The 22,310-nt window shown below is 40.3% G+C and overlaps 2 protein-coding genes across 3 annotated transcripts in view; one reads left to right on the top strand and one right to left on the bottom strand.

Annotated features, from left to right (window-relative positions):
- LOC148349136 (glutamate receptor 1-like) overlaps positions 1–7,322 on the bottom strand; it is a 35,481-nt gene extending 28,159 nt beyond the window's left edge. For both annotated transcript variants that reach the window (XM_088321555.1, XM_088321556.1), the window contains exons 1-2: positions 7,187–7,322; positions 4,687–4,824 (exon numbers count right to left, since the gene is read on the bottom strand). In XM_088321555.1, coding sequence (XP_088177681.1) covers positions 4,687–4,824; positions 7,187–7,268 — 220 coding nt within the window. In that variant the 5' untranslated portion in view covers positions 7,269–7,322. The remainder of the gene's footprint in view (positions 1–4,686; positions 4,825–7,186) is intronic.
- Positions 1–22,310, top strand: part of sra1 (steroid receptor RNA activator 1) — a 90,365-nt gene that overhangs the window by 20,783 nt on the left and 47,272 nt on the right. Inside the window, exons 3-4 of the mRNA XM_088321560.1 lie at positions 17,191–17,266; positions 20,134–20,176. Of these exons, the coding sequence (XP_088177686.1) occupies positions 17,246–17,266; positions 20,134–20,176 (64 nt within the window). The 5' untranslated portion in view covers positions 17,191–17,245. The remainder of the gene's footprint in view (positions 1–17,190; positions 17,267–20,133; positions 20,177–22,310) is intronic.

Here is a 22,310-nt window from a genome sequence, read left to right as displayed (position 1 = left end):
AACCTATGCAGTCCTTTTTGTCACGGTTGCCATGGCGCCCAGTTGGACCCAGCCGGGTGGCACCGGATTCTGTCGCGGTTGCCACGGCACCCAATTGGCCCCGCCCATGGACAGCGGCTGAGACGCATTGACTGATTGCTCCTTGGCAGTACTTAAATGCGATCCTTTGAGCCGTTAGTTTGTCTGAGGATTTGTGAAACTTCTGTGAGACTTCTGCGAGACTTATGTTAAAAGCCGAGTTCTGTGAATCTGCCTGTTTGATCCTGTTTTATTTTTAGCCTGATCCGTTTGTTCTTGACAACTTTTCTTTTTCGGATTTGAATCCACTTCCGCGACCATCCATCCCCGGATCGAGTGTGCGCGCATTCCTCCTCTCCTCAATAAATTGTGAGTGCGTTACGCGAGTGGGTTCTAAATTCTCCTGGTCCGTGACACTTTTGTGATTAAGAGAAATCACAAACTGTGACTTTTCTTTTCAACCGCAGTGAATATAATAAAATAAATATGTATATAATATATATATATATACATGTATATATATATATATATATATATATATATATATATATATATATATATCCGGAACTGGATCAGGACCCAAATGCGTGACGTTTCTCACACAAGCCTTTTATTTATGGGAAATGGGGAGTCATGCACGTTAGGCAGCAGTCTGGTGTGGAATGATAGGAAGCCAGAGGCCGACGAGATCAATACCAATTGCCCGAGCAGATATTGGACGGATGGGGTCATTACCGGACAGGATGGGGCGGACAGGAATGATATTAAAACAGGATATCGAAAATAAACAGGACAAACTAGACGGGAAATAAACTGTAAACCGATATTAAACAGGACAAAATAAACAGAAACAATACGGGACAGGAAACACCAACAGGCAACAGGACCGGGTCAAAACTCACGTTTTGCGGGGCAGAGGTTTGTTGACAGACTGACCAAGGAAGAGTGAAAGCACTGAGCTTAAATAAAAGGAAAGCCAATCCGTCAACGAGCAGCAGCTGGCGCCACACGATCGGGGCCAATTGAGCGCCATGGCAATCGTGACAAATACAAATATTTATATATATATATATATATATATATATATATATATATATATATATATACAAACACAAAAAGGAAAAGACGATGTACATGATCATGATGATCAATATTATCCCACAGTATAATAATATAATAATAACCACCATTTTTGATTATTTTCATTTTTAAAATTAGGATGACAAAAAAAGGATGTTGATAAGAAAGACGATCATAACAGATAATACAGTGTTCGTACACCTTTTTACTGTCAAATTCAAGCACTTTTTAAGGACTTTCAACGCCCAATTTTTAAATTTTTCCAGTACCATTACAAAAAAAAAAATCCAGTGTTAATCGTGTATTTGTTAATCTCGCATGTGCATTTATCAAGATGTACGATTTTAAGAATATTTAGTAAAATGCATGATAGGGCAATGCCATACAAACTAATGCCAACTGCCCATTATCCAAGGGTAAAGAAATGCAATGGAAGAGCGAGCCACCCAAGAGCAGTGCCAGCGTTACTGTCAATCAGACATGTGGAGAAACATGGCAACGATTTCAAGCATTTACAAGCACTTCACTCAAAATTCAAACACGTTTTCATCCTTGAAAACACAGCATTGAAATTCAAGGATTTCAAGCACCCATACGAACCCCTAATGGTGACCATAGAGGGGATGATAAGAGAGTAATGACGATTGTTATGCCCCCACAGTGTCATTTAAAAACCTAGTGGTGCAATTTTCTTCTTTTTTTTATTTTTTTGACCCTCCCGCATTGCTGTAGGAAACACAGGAAACAGTATTAAAGCACATGGCAGACAAACAATTTACCCAGCAACAGGCTTAAAGCTCAACATTGAACACTTGGAAGATCTAAAACTGTAAGTTTTTAAATGACAGTAATTGACCGCTTTAACACATTTGTTGTGTTTTTTTGGACTACTTTAGTAGAATATATACGTTTATTATTGTTTCTAGATATATCCTCTTTAAACTGTTTGTCTATGTTCACGGTTTTACAAAATAAAATATGATTAAGTACTCCACAAAAAAGGCTTAAACACTTGCTTCAGTCTTTTTTCATCAAGGATTAAATCATGTATGCTATATGATAAAGCTAACCAGAAAGGAGCAAGAGCGGGATAATGATGATCATTATGATAATGAAGGTAACTTTAATGATTATTATGATTACAATTTAGATAATATAGAAAATGGTGATGATTTAAGATGTAATGAACGTAATGATGATAATAATCATGCGTATGATATTTCATTATAATTTTAATAAGTGACAAAAATGATTTTGCAATTACGGAGAATACAAAATAGTTGACAATGAGAACAAAATGATGGAGAGCCAATTGATGATCATGATGTTGATGATCGTGATGATGAACATGAGGATGATAAGATGGTAATGATAATTGAGATAAGTGTAATGATGATTATCATGGTGAACATGAGGATGATAAGATGGTAATGACAACAGTAATGCGATGATCATGATAATCGAAATAAGTGTAATGATGATTACATGATGAACATGAGGATGATAAGCTGGTAATGACAATGATGATCATGATAATTGAGAAGTGTAATGATGATTATCATGACGAACATGAGGATTATAAGATGGTAATGACAAGTGATGCGATGATCATGATAATCGAGATAAGTGTAATGATGATTATCATGAGGAACATGAGGATGATAAGATGGTAATGACAACGATGATCATGATAATCGAGAAGTGTAATGATGATTATCATGATGAACACTAGGATGATAAGATGGTAATGACAATAATGATAACGATTCATGATAATCGAGATAAGTGTAATGATGATTATCATGATGAACATGAGGATGATAAGATGGTAATGACAACAGTGATGCGATGATCATGATAATCGAAATAAGTGTAATGATGATTATCATGATGAACATGAGGATGATAAGCTGGTAATGATGATGATCATGATAATTGAGAAGTGTAATGATGATCATCATGATGAACATGAGGATGATAAGATGGTAATGACAACGGTGATCATGATAATCGATAAGTGTAATGATGATTATCATGATAACCATGAGGATGATAAGCTGGTTATGACAACAATGATCATGATACAGTAATCAATAAGTGTAATGATGATTATCATGATGAACACTAGGATGATAAGATGGTAATGACAATAATGATAACGATTCATGATAATCGAGATAAGTGTAATGATGATTATCATGACGAACATGAGGATGATGAGATGGTAATGACAATAATAACTATGATCATGATAACCGAAATAAGTGTAATGATGATTATCATGATGAACATGAGGATGATGAGATGGTAATGACAATAATGATAACGATGATCATGATAATCGAGTTAAGTGTAATGATGATTATTATGAGGATGATAAGATCGTAATGACAATAATGATAACGATGATCATGATCATCGAGATAAGTGTAATGATGATTATCATGATGAACATGAGCATGATAAGATGGTAATGACAATAATGATAACGATGATTATGATAATTGAGATAAGTGTAATGATGATTATCATGATTAACATGAAGGTAAGATGGTAATGACCATAATGATAACGATGATCATGATAACCGAGATAAGTGTAATGATGATTTTCATGATGAACATGAGGATGATTAGATGGTAATAACAATAATGATAACGATTATCATGGTAATTGAGATAAGTGTAATGACTGTCATGGTGAACATGAGGATGATAAGTTGGTTATGACAATATTGATAACGATGATCCCGATCATCGAGATAAGTGTAATGATGATTATCATGATGAACGTGAGGATGATAAGATGGTAATGACAACAATGATAACAATGATCGCGATCATCAAGATGGGTGTAATGATGATTATCATGATGAACATGAGAATAAGATGGTAATAACAATAATGATAACGATTCATGATAATCGAGATAGGTGTAATGATGATTATCATGATGAAAATGAGAATGATAAGATGGTAATGACAATAATCATAACGATTATCATGATAGTCGAGATAAGTATAATGATGATTATCATGATGAACATGAGGATGATAAGATGGCAATGACAATAATGATAACGATGATCATGATAACCGAGATAAGTGCAATGATGATTATTATGATGAAGATGAGGATGATAAGATGGTAATGACAATAATGATAACGATGATCATCGAGATAAGTGTAATGAGGATTATCATGATGATCATTGCTATGCTAGCAATTTAGGTGATAAGATGATATAGATGCTGAAGATGACATTATAATGATAATGAGTTTATAATGATGGACACGATAATGACGATGATAATGATGATCTGACAGTCACGATGTTGAATATTGTGACGATGAACATGAGGATGATGCAGTTTTCACGATCCAGGAAAGGGAATATCAATATAACATCCACACTGCTGTCACAGTCCCTCTTTGGTGGTTTTACTCGGTGACACTACAGCCACATTGTACAATGTTGCAATGGATCATAATGGGAAATAGTTCAGCCAAAACAACTTTGTACAACACGGGTAAACTGAGTGATGATGAGAAATATGGTGCTAAAGAACTTGCTCTGAAGGCACTCACAAGCGTAGGTCATAGCGAAGCTACTGCCGGTGTCGACCGCTTCCATCTGAGGCAGCAACTTGGGAATTTCGGCACCGCGTTGGGCTACGGCAAAGCGAAACACTTCCCCTTCGTGCGACCCGGCCGGGAAAAGTCCGCCTGCAGGGGGCGCCCCACCCAAAAAACATACATTTACAATAATTAGGATTTCAGCTCTTTTTGAAAACCAGCTCTTTTGACTCTGCTTACTGAAAAGGCTCCAAAAGGCGCTCCGGATGTAATTTTGTTTTCAATGATAGATTACCAATTATAATGTAAAAAATATGCAGCAAAGTAATTCATTTTGAAAATATATTAAAATAGCCTTTGTTTTTTAAGTATGCAGTGAAATTGACCATTCGCAAGCAAGTTTGAGAGAGAGAGAGAGAGAGAGAGAGAAAGGTAGAGTTAGGGAACAAGAGAGATGTACAGAGACCTATATAAAGAGAGAGTGGGGGAAGAGGTAGATATTGAAAGAGGGATAGAAAAAGAGTGAGGCAGGGAGAGAACGGTAGAGGTTGGGAGCAAGAGAGATGTAGAGAGAAATATATAAAGGGAGAGAACGAAAGAGAGAGGGAGAAACAGAGAGGTTGAAAGAGCTAGAAACTGAGTGAGGTAGAAATAGACAGAGGTAAATATAGAAAGAGGGAGAGAAAAAGAGAGAGAGGTTGGGAGCAAGAGAGATGTAGAGAGAGAGAGAGAGATGTAGAGAGAGAGAGAGAGAGAGAGAGGGAGAAAGAGAGACCTGAGAAAGAAAGAGGAGGAAAGGTAGATATGGAAAGAGAGAGAGAGGTAGGGAGGAAAGGTAGAGGTAGGAAGCAGGCGAGATGTAGAGAAATGTATAGAGAGAATGAAAGAAAGAGAGAAACAGAGGTAGATATGGAAAGAGAGAAAATTAGAGAGAAGTAGGAGCGAGAGAGATGCAGAGACAAATGTATTAAGAGATAGAGTGTAAGAGAGAGAGAAACTGAGAGGTAGAAAGTGAGGAGGAAAGGGAGAGAGGTAGGTATGAATAGAGGGAGAGAAAAAGAGAGCGAGGTGGGGAGAAAAAGGTAGAGGTAGGAAGCGAGCGAGATGTAGAGAGAAATGTATAGAGAATGTAAGAAAGAGAGAGAAACAGAGTGGTAGAGGGAGAGGAGTAAAGAGAGTGGTAGATATGGAAAGACAGAGAAAAAGAAGGAGAGACCAAGAGGTAGAAAGTTAGGAAGAAAGAGAGAGAGCTAAATATGGAAAGAGGGAGAGAAAAAGGTAGATGTTGGAAGCGAGCGAGCTGTAGAGTGAAGTGTATAAAGAGAGAAACTGAGATAGGTAGAAAGAGAGGAGAAAAGGGAGAGGTAGATATGGAAAGACAGCGAAAAAGAGAGAGATATGTAGAGACAAATATATAAAGAGAGAGAGAAACCCAGAGCTATAAAGAGAGGCGGAAAGAGAGAGAGGTAGATATGGAAAGAGGGAGAGAAAAAGAGAGATGTAGAAAGGTAGAGGTAGGGATCGAGAGAGATGCAGAGAGACAAATATCTAAAGAGAGAGAGCGAATGAGAGAGAGAAACTGAGAAATCGGGGCAGATTTGGTAAGCTAAAAACCTGTAAGTGCTAACTTTTCAGCCTGGCATTCTTTGAACAGTCTTTAACAAAGTCAGCCTTCGTGAAAGGTTTGCAGCGCTCGCCTTTGTAGCATTTTCATTTGACTCGCAGGGTCTCACGAAAAAAGCTTTGCTGTGCCGTTAAATCTGCTTCTAGTTGCTTCACCTTTTCACACTGTTCATTTCCATTTAGATTTATGTAGTCGGCATGTTTTGTCTGGCAATGCCTCTCGATATTATATTCTTTGAAGACCGCCACAGGCTCTTGGCAAATTAGACACACGCAGCTGCTTCAGATTTCGGTGAAAAATATTCGAATTCCCATTTGACGGGCCTCACAGTCACCTTTCCTTTTTTATTTACAGTCGCCATGTCGGAAATGCGGCGGGTTAAAATTCTCAATGAAAGCCATGGGCGAGGTGGCCAAAGGGCTACTGCCATCATCTGGTGAAATGATTTTTTTACTGAACAAATTATTTTTTTCTGTGGTGAACATGTTACTCATTTTATGACAGGGGTCGACGGCTAATAAAAATTTGACAGCGACAATTTTGTCAAAAATCATACTTATTCTATGGTACAGAAATTGATGGGGACCACTGTAAAAGAGGTATATAGTGGAATAGTCGTCAAAAAATAAAGGTTTTATGGGTTACATTTGGAACGTAACCCCCGCCATAAACGGGGGTTCACTGTAAACAGGCACTCACTCGCACACAAAGACAAATTCGAGTTGATATAAATGTGTGTTGACATGGACAAACTTTGATACGCTTTGGAGTGTTGGAGCTAAACACACATGACATAAAGATGATTTCATTATCATAATTACTGCAACATATATGATTTATATGAAGTTTATGATATTATCGCGTTCCGATGCATAGAGGTAGGCTTACCGATGTTCACACTGGCGGGAAAAGTAGCAGCGGTCACAAAAGCAAGAGCCAATCCCAGCGCGACATGAATTGGGGTCCTCATGGTTCCGGTTTTTGGTCCTGGTCCCGGTCCTGGTCCTCCTTCCTGAGCGCCGCAGCCGTCTTACACGCTGGCTGGCGTGCGCGCGTGCTCGCCGTGCGGGTGCGCGTGGGCGCGCAGGCGTGGGCTTTTCCCGGGGACGAAGCCCCGCCCCCTCGGGGCATCCTCGCCTCTTATCAAATTAGTGGCGCCCGCGCGCGCGCGCGAGCACGCGCATGGCTTTCTATTCCGGCTTAATTGTTAACATTAATCATATGAGAGATAAGAAAGCGTCAGCTACTTCAGGAATTCTATGAGTCCTTTGGTAATTGTTCGAGTTTATCTGCCTTTTTTTTGCTTCTTCACTTAATGTCCTTTCTATTTATCAGTTCTTTACGTGCTGGTTTAAATCCTTCGTGTTCTCATTTCGTCTTGACCTTTTGGTTTTTCTTTTTAGCATTCTTGTTTTTCCCTTTGTTCTCTTCCAGTTTCTTCTCACTCCATGTTCCTTGATTGATTACATCACATTTGTGCCCTTTTTGTTTTATTTTTTTGAACTTCCTGTTTTATTTTGAGTTTTTCTGTCGTCCTCCTTGTGTCATTTTCACGTCTACGACAGATTTGTTTGTTACTTTGTTCCTTGCAGTTTCCATTTCCATGTTCAGTTGTTTGTAGTTAGGACTTTATCAATTTTGGTTTTCGTTTCTAGTTTCTTGTTTGGACGTTTTCTGAGTTGCGTTCGTGCCCACTTGTTTTTTTGCTACTTTGTTTTTTTCTTTTTAGCATTCTTGTTTGTCCCTTTGTTCTCTTCCACTTTCTTCTTACTCAATGTTCCTTGATTGACTTCATCACGTTCGGGTCTTTCATTTTTGTTTTATTTTTTTAACTTCCTTTTTTATTTTGAGTTTTTCTGTCGTCCTCCTTGTGTCCTTTTCACATCCACTCCAGGTTTGTTTGTTACTTTATTCCTTGCAGGTTCCATTTCCAATTTCAGTTGTTGTTTTTAGTTAGGACTTTATCAAGTTTGGTTTTCGTTTCTAGTTTCTTGTTTGGACGTTTTCTGAGTTGCGTTCTACTTTTATTCTTTTTAGCATTCTTGTTTTTCCCTTTGTTCTCTTCCAGTTTCTTCTCACTCCATGTTCCTTGATTGATTACATCACATTAGTGCCCTTTTTGTTTTATTTTTTTTAACTTCCTGTTTTATTTTGAGTTTTTCTGTCGTCCTCCTTGTGTCATTTTCACGTCTACGACAGATTTGTTTGTTACTTTGTTCCTTGCAGTTTCCATTTCCATGTTCAGTTGTTTGTAGTTAGGACTTTATCAATTTTGGTTTTCGTTTCTAGTTTCTTGTTTGGACGTTTTCTGAGTTGCGTTCGTGCCCACTTGTTTTTTTGCTACTTTGTTTTTTCCTTTTTAGCATTCTTGTTTGTCCCTTTGTTCTCTTCCACTTTCTTCTTACTCCATGTTCCTTGATTGACTTCATCACGTTCGGGTCTTTCATTTTTGTTTTATTTTTTTAACTTCCTTTTTTATTTTGAGTTTTTCTGTCGTCCTCCTTGTGTCCTTTTCACATCCACTCCAGGTTTGTTTGTTACTTTATTCCTTGCAGGTTCCATTTCCAATTTCAGTTGTTGTTTTTAGTTAGGACTTTATCAAGTTTGGTTTTCGTTTCTAGTTTCTTGTTTGGACGTTTTCTGAGTTGCGTTCTACTTTTATTCTTTTTAGCATTCTTGTTTTTCCCTTTGTTCTCTTCCAGTTTCTTCTCACTCCATGTTCTTGGATTGACTTCATCACATTCGGGCCTTTGCTTTATGTTTTATTTTTTTCAACTTCCCGTTTTTCTGTCGTCCTCCTTGTGTCATTTTCACTTCCACCCCGGGTTTTTTTGTTACTTTATTCCTTGCAGTTTCCATTTACAGTTTCAGTCGTTGTTTCTATAGTTTGAACTTGATCAAGTTTGTCTTTTGTTTCTAGTTTCTTGTTTGGACATTTTCTGAGTTGCGTTCATGCCCACTTGTTTGTTTGCTACTTTCGATTTTCTTTTTGATTTTCTTTTTTTCGCTCTATTCTCCTATTTCCAGTTTCTTCTCACTCCATGTTCCTTGATTGACTTCATCATATTCGGGCCTTTCCTTTTTTTTTTTTTTTTTTTTTTTTTAACTTCCTGTATTATTTTGAGTTTTTCTGTCGTCCTCCTTGAGTCTTTTTCCACTCCAGGTTTGTTTGTTACTTTATTCCTTACAGTTTCCATTTATAGTTTCAGTCATTGTTTCTATGGTTTGAATTTGATCAAGTTTGTCTTTTGTTTCTAGTTTCTTGTTTGGACATTTTCTGAGTTGCATTTGTGCACACTTGTTTGTTTGCTATTCTGGATTTGCTTTTTGGTTTTCCTTTTTTCACTTTATTCTCTTACATCCACTTTCTTCTCACTCCATGTTCCTTGATTGACTTAATCATATTCGGGCCTTTCCTTTTTGTTCTATTTTTTTTAACTTCCTGTTTTATTTTGAGTTTTCTGTCGTCCTTGTTCATTTTCACATCCACTCCAGGTTTGTTTGTTACTTTATTCCTTGCAGTTTCCATTTACAGTTTGAGTCGTTGTTTCATTTTCACATCCACTCCAGGTTTGTTTGTTACTTTATTCCTTGCACTTTCCATTTACAGTTTGAGTCGTTGTTTCTATTGTTTGAACTTTGTCAAGTTTGGTTTTCGTTTCTTGTTGGGGCAGTGGACCTATTTAAAACTGCAAATCAATGTTTGATGATATGCGGCTTATTTTTCTCTTGCGCTTCTCTCAGCATTGTCTCACAGGCGGCATGAAATGTAGTGTAGTGTAAGCAATGTTCCCTGTGCACTTCTAAGAGTCTGAGTGTTCACACAAACGTCTGTGAGAGTCTCTTGGAATAAAGGTGAGCAACATTATTCTCAAGTGTGGCACCAAACCATGAGCCATTATGTCCAAAACCTGACATCAAGTGACACTGCCGAGTTTCCGGCAATTTTTCACAAATAAATGAAGTACTATTGGAAAGGTTGTTTTTACAACAATTTTTACATGAGATTTTTTTATACAGTATCTTTTGTTACATAATACTAACATTTTTGGGGATTTATTCAGTCGGTTGCACAATATGGAACTGATTTTATTCACGCTGTAGAAGTACAATGTTGGCAATATGATTGACTTGAAATATTTGGAAATTGTTTGAATGCAAAACAAAACCAATCAAAGAGACCTCTTTTTTCTCTTTGTTTTCTGGTCTTTTTCTTCTTTTTCCCTGCTTTTTTTCAACCTTTAATTTATTTTCCCTTTTCTTTATTTTTTTCTCATTTTGTTTATTTTTTCCTAGCTTTTTATTTTTTTTTCTTGATCTTCTTTTTTATCAATTTACTGTTCTTTCTTTTATTTGTTTTTCTTTTTTTCTTTTTTTTCCCCCCAATCTTTTTACTTCTTTTCTTGGTTTGCCTATTTTTCTTCTTTTTTTCTTCTTTTGTTTATGTTTCTTAGATAAATGGTAAATGGTCTGCATTTATATAGCGCTTTTCAAGTCAATGAAGACCTGCCAAAGCGCTTAACAATGTGCTTCACACTTGCCCATTCACACACAGCTTTTTACTTCTTTTTATTGGGGTATATTTTTATTTCTTTTTTTGCTTTATTTTACCCCCCTTTTTAAAGTAAATTGGTACAAAACGTTACATTATTATTGTGTTCCAATACGGATTAAGCCACAAATACAAACTGAAGAGCCGTTTGGGAGCCCAAAGAGCCTTTTTAGTGGGCCGAGGTGAAAGAGCCGGTTCCTCGAAAACTTTACTGACTTTACTCAACTTGGTGTAACTTCGACTGACTCCAAAATATCGCATTTAAAACACACCGCCAGGGGAACCCGTGTCGTTTAGACCCGAATCGAGTGTAAATCTAATGTTTCTGGTGAGCTACATAGTGGCACTGTCTTCCGTCCTTCCTTCTTCACTCCCCGTCCCGAAAACCAGTCCCGTTCCGACCGAGGGACGGAGGAGGCGGAGCCAGGGGCCCGCGGAAGCAGAAGGAACATCGACTAAGACGGCGGCATCCAATTAGCCGGTCCACTTCCTGTCTGCGCTTTTCAGATTCAGCACGGCGTGAACCGGCACAATAACGTGCTTATTTATTCATCCTTATAACGCGTGCAGCCGGGACGAGGAAGTTTGACCCGAAGTTTGCGACCAATTATGTTGACTCGACAGGAAACGGCCGTGGCACGCGCCTGCAAGCGGCGCGGCGCCCTGTTTTATTCATGCGGGACACCATTAACGGCGGCAGACGGCGTTCAGCTCGGTCAGCGAGTCCGCCTCCCACTGGTGGCGGCAAACAAAGTACAGATACTTCCTCCGATTTCGTTTGACTTTTGCCGCTTACGTTTTAAGGAAACATTTACATACCTGTCGAGCTCCACAGCTCCATGCCCTTTCAAAATAATCTTACACCATATTTTTTTTTCAAACGTGTTTATTTATGTAGTTTAACATGTTATACTGTACACGTGTTTCGTTATATCATATATATGGTCAATTAACATTTTTTGTGAGATACAGAGTGGCTCGTCATGAATGAGTTTTATTATAAAAAAAAGTTCAAAAATGGGAGTCGCTTGGACGTTCACTGTAGAAGGAAAATTACATGCAAATATGATTAAGTAGAATAATCTCATCTCATCTCATCTCATTAGCCGTACCGCTTATCCTCATTGGGGTCGCGGGGGGGCTGGAGCCCATCCCAGTCATCTTCGGGCAGTGGGCAGGGGACACCCTGAACTGGTTGCCAGCCAATCGCAGGGCACACAGGGACAGACAACTCATTCGCTCATTCACACCTAGGGACAATTTGGACCGGCCAATTCACCTGAAATGCATGTTTTTGGAACGTGGGAGGAAACCGGAGTGCCCGGAGGAAACCCACGCAAGCACGGGGAGAACATACAAACTCCGCACAGAAAGTCTGGAGCTGGATTTGAACCCACGACAGGTTCCCATGACATGAACTGTGCCGCACAAGCGCTAACCACTGCGCCGCCGTGCTGCCAAGTAGAATAATACATTTTCTTATTCAAATTATTGATTCATTTTCTGCATTAAATTATTGTTGGTAATATACTGATTAAAGGGATAACCACAAACCTGTCTTTTTTCATTTTCTCCTTTTATACTTCCTTTTTTTTCTTAACTTCTTTATACAACATAATAATTCGTAATATAATGCATCAAAGCAAGTGAGCCGTTTGAGAGCCGGCTCTCTATAATGAGTTGAGCCGAAAAATCAGATTCTCTAAAAGTGACGGACTTCCTTTCACTACACAACTACCGCGTGAAATCCAATGTTTTTTAAGACCTCATGTATTTCAAATGTACTCAATCCACCCCAGCTGTTGTTTTCAGATCAGAATGACTTACGGCGTTTGAATTCAGGTTCGGCCATTGCGACTTGATGATCGTATCCAAAGAAAATTCAAAACCATTTTGTAATGTAAGCCTACTGTTCAGCTTTCACTTTGTTCTCGTGTGAGCGGAATGATGCATGATTTCCGTATAGAATTTCTTGTACGTCGTACACGTTTTACAATGCATAATAAACTTACTTTGTACGGCAAAAACATACAGGTTGACAGGTATGCATTTATTACACGCCGAGTGACTTAAATATGTACAGGTCACATATACAGTGCCTAGCGAAAGTATTGGCTTCTCCCTGAGAACTTTCTGTCATTGTCAAGTCATGTTTGTTTGTGACGCCCTTAATCACAAGGAGTCTCAAAGGGCTGCACAGACCACAGACTATCGTTACTCCATCCCCTGATCTAAAACCGACATGAGGGCAAGGAAAAACTCAAAAACCTCAACATGAGGAAAATGAAGAACCCTTGAGAAGCGACCACACATGAGGTAACCCCCCTTCCGGGATGACCAGGCCGCAACAAATAATACACAGATATTGTCAACATGAAATATAGGTCGTTCATAAGCTATAGAATATAAGTGTGTTTTAATCCTAGATTTAAACATTTCCACTGAGGTTGCAGATCGAATATCAGAGGGCAGAGCATTCCACAGCACTGAGGCTCGGATGGAGAACGCTCTCGAACCTGCGAATTTCTTCTTGGCTCTTGGGATCACTCGTGGACCACAATTTTCAGAGCAAAGGCTTCTGACCGAAACATAGGGGGAAATTAAATCTGAAAGATATGAGGGAACAATTCCATGGATGATTATGTATAAAACCAAAAGAACCTTAAAATTACATCTTCAGGTAACAGAGAGCCAATGCAGGTTAGCTAAAATCTGTCACGAGACGTGGTGGCGTGGAAGGTGACCGGACCAGAACGGAGGCAGGAGGCATGAAGGGAGAACTCAAATGCGTTGACGATCCATAGGTTTTATTTAATAAAATAAAAGTCGCCCAATACTCCGAGGCAAAACAGAACAATACAGAGTTCCTCCGGCACGAACTCAACAGGACAAGGCATAACAGACTAAAACAGGACAAGGCATAACAGACCGGGATTGTGAATAATGAGTAATGAACCAGCACCCGCCAAACCCAAAATCCAGCCTTAAATAGCAGAACAGCAATCAGCTGATCTGCTTCAGCTTGAGTTCGGGGGCGTGGCATACTGGTCGTCATGGCGACCGTGACAAAATCGGGGTTATGTGATCAAACTTTGTTGTTTTAGTTAAAAACCTCGCTGCAGCATTTTGTACCAAATGCAGGCTCTTGATTTTGGACTTCGGGAGACCCGAGAGTTGGGCATTACAGTAATCGAGACGGGAGATAACAAACGCATTAATTTTAATCTTCACATCGGAATGGCACAGGACAGGGAGAATTTTAGCAGATTGACATATCTCAGGCTTCAAACTTAGAGCCCCAGCGTGTAATATTCGACTACTAGATGGCACTGTTTTGTCGAATGTAAACAGAAAAGTGCAGAAGCAAGATACCAGACAAACATGGCGGCGACATCTAGGTAGGGATGATACTATATGTATTTTTGTCTCCTATTCAAATGTTTTGCTTACTGAATAAAAGTTTTTGTACCACTAGGAGGCACTCAATATGACACACTGTCCTTTAAAAGCTTAAAAACTATAAATATTTTCTAGAAATCAACAACATGTGAGACACAATCATGAAAAGAAGCCAAATTTAGCCAACATTTTATATTGTTGTTAAGTCTTTTACCTTACATCTCTGAATAAAACACACAGAAGGAAACAAGATACTCAATATTTCTCATGAGGAGATGCAATCGGTTCAAGTCCTGATTCTCATCTGATGAGAACCTCAGCAATGCCTCGATTTTATTACTAAGAATTCAGTCACAGAGTTATTATGGGAGGAGAGTTTAACCTATCAAACGGACACCACCGTAAAAAAAAGGAACAGCAAACAGACCAGAGTAAGACAAACATGACAATACAGCAGTTCTTCTGAGGAAAATAGTTGATAAGACTCTTTGAAGAGTAGAAATAGTCTCTGTAATGCTCAATATTTGTAGGTAATCCAATATTAAATTACCAAACTCCTATCAATTGTGTTAACAAATAAAACTTTGAAAAGAAGGCTTTGCAAAAGTATTTCCCCGTTTTAAGTTAATACTTTGTACAACTTTCTTTTGCTGTGATCACAAGTCTTTTGGGGTTTGTCTCTTAAAGCTTTGCACATTACAAACAAACTCACCTGGTCCGTGAACACTGCATCACTGGTTAAGAGGGCACAGCAGCGCCTGTACTTCCTGCGGAGGATGAGGAGAGCCCACCTGCCCCCACCCTCCCTCATCACATTCTACAGGGGCACCATAGAGAGTATCCTGACCAGCTGTATCTCTGTGTGGTGTGGAGGCTGCAGCGCTACCGACTGGGGTAGTGTGAGGAGGGTAACGAGGACAGCAGAGAAAATAATCGGGACTACACTTCCCTCCATTCAGGACATTGGCCAGAAGCGCTGCCTATCCCATGCTAAGAACATTACCGGGGACCCCTCTCACCCCCATCATGGACTGTTCACTCTGCTAGCCTCTGGGAAGAGGTTCTGCAGTGTGCGGTGCAGGACCACCAGGCTCCGCAATAGTCTAGTCCCCCTGGCCATTAGACTGTTAAATGGTCAATCTAACATATAGTTAACTTAAATCTAAACGGCTGCTAATCTGTCTTTTTGCACTTCTGGCAGTTTTTATAGCTTGCCACTCATTGCACATTGCTCTCTGCACTATGGTAATTACAGCGTTATTGTTACAGTGTTAATGTTACTGTGTACCTGACTTGTTAACCTGGCTGCCCATTTTGCACATCTGGTTAGCTACTCTTCTTGCACTATCGGCACTATGGTAAAATACTATACGTAGCCAATTACAATACAACTTTATTTATATCTGTACATTCAAGGAAACTGTGGGGGTCAGATGCATCGACATTTCGTTCTGTATACACGTGTACTAGAATGACAATAAAGTAGATCTGAATCTGAATCTGAATCTGAACATATTGAAACAGAAATATTTGCCCATTCTTCCTTACAAAGCAGCTCAAGTTCCTTAAGGTTTGAGGGTGATTGTTTGTGCACAGCATTTTTCATATTTTTCCAAAAATGTTCAAATGGATTGAGGTTTGTACTTTGGCTTGGCCATTCTAACAGCTTTTTATAGTTCCTTTTAAACAGGGTTGGGTAAGGTTACTTTAACTGGATTACTTTCAATTACTTTTGGATTACTCCAATACCAAATATGCTAATAAAAGACAAAAGAAACTGAATATGAATAAAATGACTAAATTTTGTGCAGGCTTGGGGAGTAACGGAACACATGGAACGGCAAAAATGATGTTGGCAAGCTGTTTGGATTTATTTTCATTTTGGTTCTGTCGCATTTTATGTTAGTTTTGCCGGAGATCAAAGAGATCAGAGCCAGGAGAGAAAGCTTACCACGTGTTGTGAGTCATAATTGTATTCATATTTAGTTTATTTTGTCTTTTATTAGCATATTTGGTATTGGAGTAATCCAAAAGTAATTGAAAGTAATAAAGTTAAAGTAACCCTACCCAACCCTGCTTTTAAACCAGTCCCTTGTAGATGTTACTTTATGTTTAGGGTCATTCTCCTGTTGAAGGTGAACCTGCGCCCCATTCTCAAGTCTTTTGCAGACTCTTACATATTTTCTGCGCTGCATTTATTCCATCCCTCTTTCGATCAACTCTAACAATCTTCTGCAGAAGAAAAGCAACCCCAGAGCATGATGCTACCAACACCAAGTTGTCCAGTGGTGATGCTGTTTTCTGGGTGGTGTGCAGTTTTACTCTTACGCTTTGCATTCAGCCCAAAAAGTTCATTTTTTGTCTCATCTGACCCATAATATATTTCCTTGTACAGGTCGGCCGCTCAAAGTTTAATGGCTGTTGGTGCGATCGCTTTGGTGGATTACCGCCTCCTAGCCAATCATAGTTTGTGAAACCGATGATGTTTCTCAAGGCCCTCTAGAGGGCTTTCAGATGCCAACTCGGAGTCTTATTGGTTAAACCAACAGCTTTTTCGAAGAGTGATAACATTTTTGGAGGCCTCTGGGTAGATTTCTGAGCCTAGAGACAACAAATGCCTGAAATACGATACGTTGAAAGCTTAAATATGAAAACACACATTTGGAAGGAGCACAACCAAGGGAGAAGCAATTAAGAGAGGTGACAGACAATTTGGAATTATTTATCACATATTGATCGGTGGGTGGATGGCTTGGTGGATCTCTTAACCACTAGGATTGTAGGGGCACTATTTCCTATGGTGCGTCTTGGGCAAGTACAGCTTGGTGGCGCCCATTTCTCTTCAGGGCAACAAATATTCTTTTCCCGGTCTCAAAGCGGGGACCTTTTGCTATTGATGGAGCAAAATATAATTAACCTGATATGGTTCTGATTTTTTTAGGCCATCAGAGAAGACATTACAGGCCCTCGCTGCCCACCACTCGAAAATACATAGAATGAAGGAGGCAGGAGTGAAGGTAAATACATCACATGCATTAAACATCCTCTTAATAACATCAATTATTTGTCAGATTTTGCATCTTTTATGGGTCTTTCTCACCTGATGATGACATCATCGATCCTTATTCGTGAGAACTTAGGGAGCCTGTCTAAAAAAGAATTATGAAGTTTATATTGGGACTTTTGTATGCACACTGAGCACATTTTCACCAGGATTATATACACAAGCCAGGCCAAGCATTTCCTTGTGTTTAGCGACGTGAGTGTGTGTCGTGAGTCACACGATGTGCTCACTTAAGTGTGTTAACACCCACACCGCAACCCTCGGCCGTCAAGTGCCGCGTAACGAGGCCGTGATGAGCCGTTGGTTTTTTTTCTCTCCGGGAAGGCGAAGCAGATCAAGAAGGGAGAAGAAGAAACTGAAGGGTAGTAGGAGTGAGATGAAGACCAGAAGGACGAGATGGGGGGAAAGAGGGCAGATGATGGAGACAGTTGTTATGCCCAGCTGGGGACTTTGTGGCGGGGGGCAGTTGTGGCAAAACAGCTGGGGGTCGCTCATATGAGGGCCCCGGGCAAGACATTCTGGATGTTTCCCGGCAAATGAACTGCAGAGCTACACTGACTGCTTTGATTTTTTTTTAGGAGGCTGCAGGAGTTTGCACGGCTGAAATATGTGTCCGTTTTCATAAGCTTTAAATACACACATGGGGTCACCAAGTATTTTGAAGCAGAAAGCTACTTTATTGTTACCGATCAGAGGTACCAGCTTGATATGTTTTTCTAAAAGAACTCTGAGTTCCTGGTCTTCTCCTGCCAGTTCGGCAATATACCGTAAATTCCGGACTATAGAGCGCACCTGATTATAAGCCGCACCCACCACATCTTAAGAGGATAACCGCTTTTGTACTTACGCAAGCCGCACCTGTATATAAGCCGCATGCGCCCACATTATAGCATTTAATACAATCACAAAATTAACACAAACCCGGCTTTGAGTTCCGCGATTGTAACTGAACATAAAGTACACAGTCCCAAAACCACAGCCGGCAAAATGAACGGAAACTGATACCGGTACTTTATTTTTGATGCAGACCTGCAGAGTCCGGGTACTCGTTGAAACTAGTCCAAGGAAAAAAAGTCTATATTTCCAAAGGTAAGGGTGGGAAAAATATATATCCACTATTGTCCGCTGCGACAACAGGTCTCACTCACCTTTACCCCACTTCCCGTCAGCCCGCGTTTGCTCCGCCCCTTCGTTTTGATTCGCCCGTGGAAAACATATCAGAATAAGTCTCTGAAATAAATTCATTACAAAAATATACAGTTGCAAATACATATTATACATGGTTACACATATTTACAAAGAAAGACGGTACACTGAAAGAGTTTTCAAAGCTTTAATAATAATATTATAACTTTCATCCCAAACCGTGCCTGTGAAGGGTAGCAAAACGCTACTAACAACACGCTGGCAACACAGTTAACGGGACCGTTAAAAAAACATACCGTTCATGTAGAAATCACGGTCAACCGTCCTCATTTCCTACTTATAGCTGACGTCGTCAAAGTCGTCTTCCTTCAGTATGGGAAAGAGACTTTGTCATATAGACGTCGTCCCACGCTCCCTTATTCAAACCACGCCCGCAACACGCTCGCAAAGTAAAGTTTACGTGCAAGATCTCTGTTTCCTTCTTTATCGGACTGCACGATTGCGTTTAGCATGAAAGCTACGTCATGTGCCTTTCTTTTTGCAATTTGCATGATGAGGATATGTCTACGCTAATTTAATTTTTGCACAAGCTAAGAAGTTGCAGTCTTCCTCGGCGCATGTATTCCACCGGTCTAAATCTTACCTTTTGTACTCGAGCGCCGCTGGCGGCTGTTAGAAAAATTACATAAATTGGCCGCATCACTGAATAAGCCGCAGGGTTGAACGTTTGGGGAAAAAGTAGCGGCTTATAGTCCGGAATTTTCGGTAATATGCAAAACAGAGGTTAGTAACTTGGTGTCTCCCAATACTGACTTTACCTTCATCTCGGTCGAGGGCTACGGTCATGATCCTCTAGAGAAAAATGTTGAATAAAGTTGTAGAGAGAATGCAGCCTTGTCTGACAGATACTGATTTGAAACCATGCTTAAATGGTACCATGGATCAATACCACACAGTTTAATAGTCTGAACTAGTTCCTGGCATACGTTGTACTTCTAAAAGGTGGCTTGCCATAATCTGTCAAATGCCTTTCTGAAATTGTTCTAGAGCTTTTTCTGGTGTTGGTGAAACTTCTCACATAGAATTCGCAGAATAAAAATCTGTTCTGTGGTGCTCCTTCCCTCCCTGAAACCTGCATGTTCTTCGGCTAGGATGTTTTCAGAAACCACAAGTTCAGTCTGTTCAGTAGGACCTTTTAGCATGACTTTATTTTCACGGTTAATGAGACTGATGGTTCTAGGTAAGATAAGAAGGGGCAAGTCCATGCAAACATTTGTTTGTTAGTAAGAGAACCTTAACGTCACATCTGAAGTGGACTGGGAGCAAGTGCTAGTTAGCTTATAACCCAGGATATGTGTTAAAAAGAAAGGGCTCAGGAAAGGGCCTTTAGAACAGGTTGGAATTCCTTATCCGAAGGTTTTTCTCCCTGTTTTCCTCGCAACTTCAAAATCCATTGATGTCTTTTCCCATTCTTCTAGGTGTCTACTAACAGTTAAACTGATCACACATGTACAGACAAACAACGAAGAGACACATACACACGCATGTTAGAATCAAACAATGAGGAATCAATTGTAACAGCAGGAGTTATTGTATGCAAATTAACCACCAACACACACGTGCGCACGCCTACACATTTCTCATCTTTTTCCTTTCATGTTTTTACCTCCTCAGCATCTTCTGAAGCGCCATTCAAGTATCGAGATGACAACATCAGGTCAGGCTCGTGTGTGCGCGTTTCTATATATGTGTGCGGGTATCGTTCTTAAATTGGAACAGCTTTGCGCTGAGCCGTAATGTTTATGCTGACTTCAGCGTGTGCGTTCAGCACAAACAAATTGTTCAATTCCTGCGTGGGCGACGGCTTTTACTGACACGCGCACCCCCTTTTGTGGGCTTAATCACAACTGCCCCCCCTGCAACTCTAGGATAAAACGGAAGGGCAAGTCCGATCATCACGCAGAAATCGAGCCGTGGAGCTTTTTTGCTCATTAGCTAGTTAGCTGAGTGTGTGAGACGGCCATGACAGGAAGTGCCGCTGCGGGCGACAGGAAGCGGCTGACAAATGTCTGCTGAACGCACGCACTCGCCGGCGTACGGCACGACAATGGTTGCCGTCGTAATCATATTAATACGAGGGCTTCTCTAATCGTCGTCATCATTATCGTCATCATCGTTATGAAAACTCAATACGGTTCTTGATCAGACTTTTTTGTTAGGTTTTGAAGGTGGACCCAAGTGAAGGGATGCGGGAACTGAGGCAGGGGTGCTCATAAAAAGGAATAACAAAACCAGGAACAACGTAACAAACAAGAGGTCACTCATGTCCAAACAAATCAAACCTGACCATATCCAAACTAGAGACAGAGACCAAACCAGAGATGGAAATACAAGGAACAAAGTAACAAACAAACAAGGGGTCACATAACAATAACATGTCCAAACAAAATCAAACCTGACAACATCCTCCCTTTCTTTGTAATTCAACAAAAAAAACAGGATAGGTCATTGGTGGGCTTATACAATTACAAAATATAGACTGTCAATATGTAGAATAGAATAGAATAGAATAGAATATACCTTTATTGTCATTGTTACAACGTGGGATATATTGTGACAACAAAATTGGACGTGGCACTCCAGTTCCACATTTTACAGTGAGGATAAGGAAAACAAAGAGATAAAGGAACCAAGAAGATGTTTGTACTGTCGTTGTTGTATAGGCTTTGTTTTCCTTCGGAGCGGGGTGTATGAGGGGGTGAGGGACAGACAGAGATGGGCGGATCCAACTAGATGTTTGATCTTACTTCACACACTGTCCAGTGTATTTTTCCCTAATTGCTCAGTCCAAGTATTGAATGGATTTGGGAAGTACAGTCCTTAAACATGCCCGATTAAAGTCGCCAGCAACGATAAAAGCTCCGTCGGGGTGTGCAAGCTGCTGTTTATTGATAGCAGCGGGCAGGAGATTTAGCGCTATGCTAACGTTAGCATCCGGTGGAACGTAAACAGCAAGCACAATGACCACAGTTAGCTCTCTCGGTAGATAGAAGGGTCTACACGATACTGCTAGAAACTCTATATCGAGTGAGCAATGTGTGTCAATGATTCGGCTGTTATTGTAGCGCATAGTCCCCACCCCTGTTTTTACCTGAGTCTCCGTCTCGTTCGTGCCAGGGAAGCGCGTGTCCTGCTAGTTGGACTGCGGCGTCGGGGAAGCCAAGACTCCGTGATGACAAAAATACTCCAATTTCGGACGAAGCTGTTGGTGGCGATCCGCAGCTCAAATTCACTCATTTTGTGGACGATGGATCTGGCATTGGTTAGGAACATGCTTGGGAGCGCTGGTCTGTGTGGTCGCCTTCTTAGCCCAGGCCCGACTGGCAGCCTTTTTCTTTGCTCCGTCGTTGTCGGCAGGCAGATCACCCAGGGAGATCCGGTGGTCTCTGTATATCCCTCGGGATGTTGTGGATGTTATTGTAGTTGCGGAAGGAGTCGAAGGGAAAATCTGAGGGATAAAAACACTGAAAAACAAAAGACGAACTGGAGCCCGTGAAGCCGCTGCACTCGCGCGGGCCGCCATCTTGTAACTTTTGGTGAAAACAACAAGTACAGGTACATGGTACAGGTAAATGTTTTCGTTACTAAGATAGTAGGGTGGTAACTATGTGCCCTAGGGATCTATCCTGGCACCATTTATGGTCTTGTTTCCCTACGGATTTTTGTCTTTCTTAAATGCAAAATCAGCCGAACTCCTAACCCAAGACATAGCCTTAACCCTTACTCGGATCCTACCACTACCCTAAACCCTTACCCTAGTTCCAGCTCTAACCTGAATTCCAACCCTAGTA

The sequence above is a fragment of the Urocampus carinirostris genome, chromosome 17, assembly GCF_059441175.1.
Source record: "Urocampus carinirostris isolate Australia breed hairy pipefish chromosome 17, RoL_Ucar_1.0, whole genome shotgun sequence".
In the NCBI taxonomy this organism is placed as follows: Eukaryota; Metazoa; Chordata; class Actinopteri; order Syngnathiformes; family Syngnathidae; genus Urocampus; species Urocampus carinirostris.
This window is presented reverse-complemented; position numbering and strand designations above follow the sequence as displayed.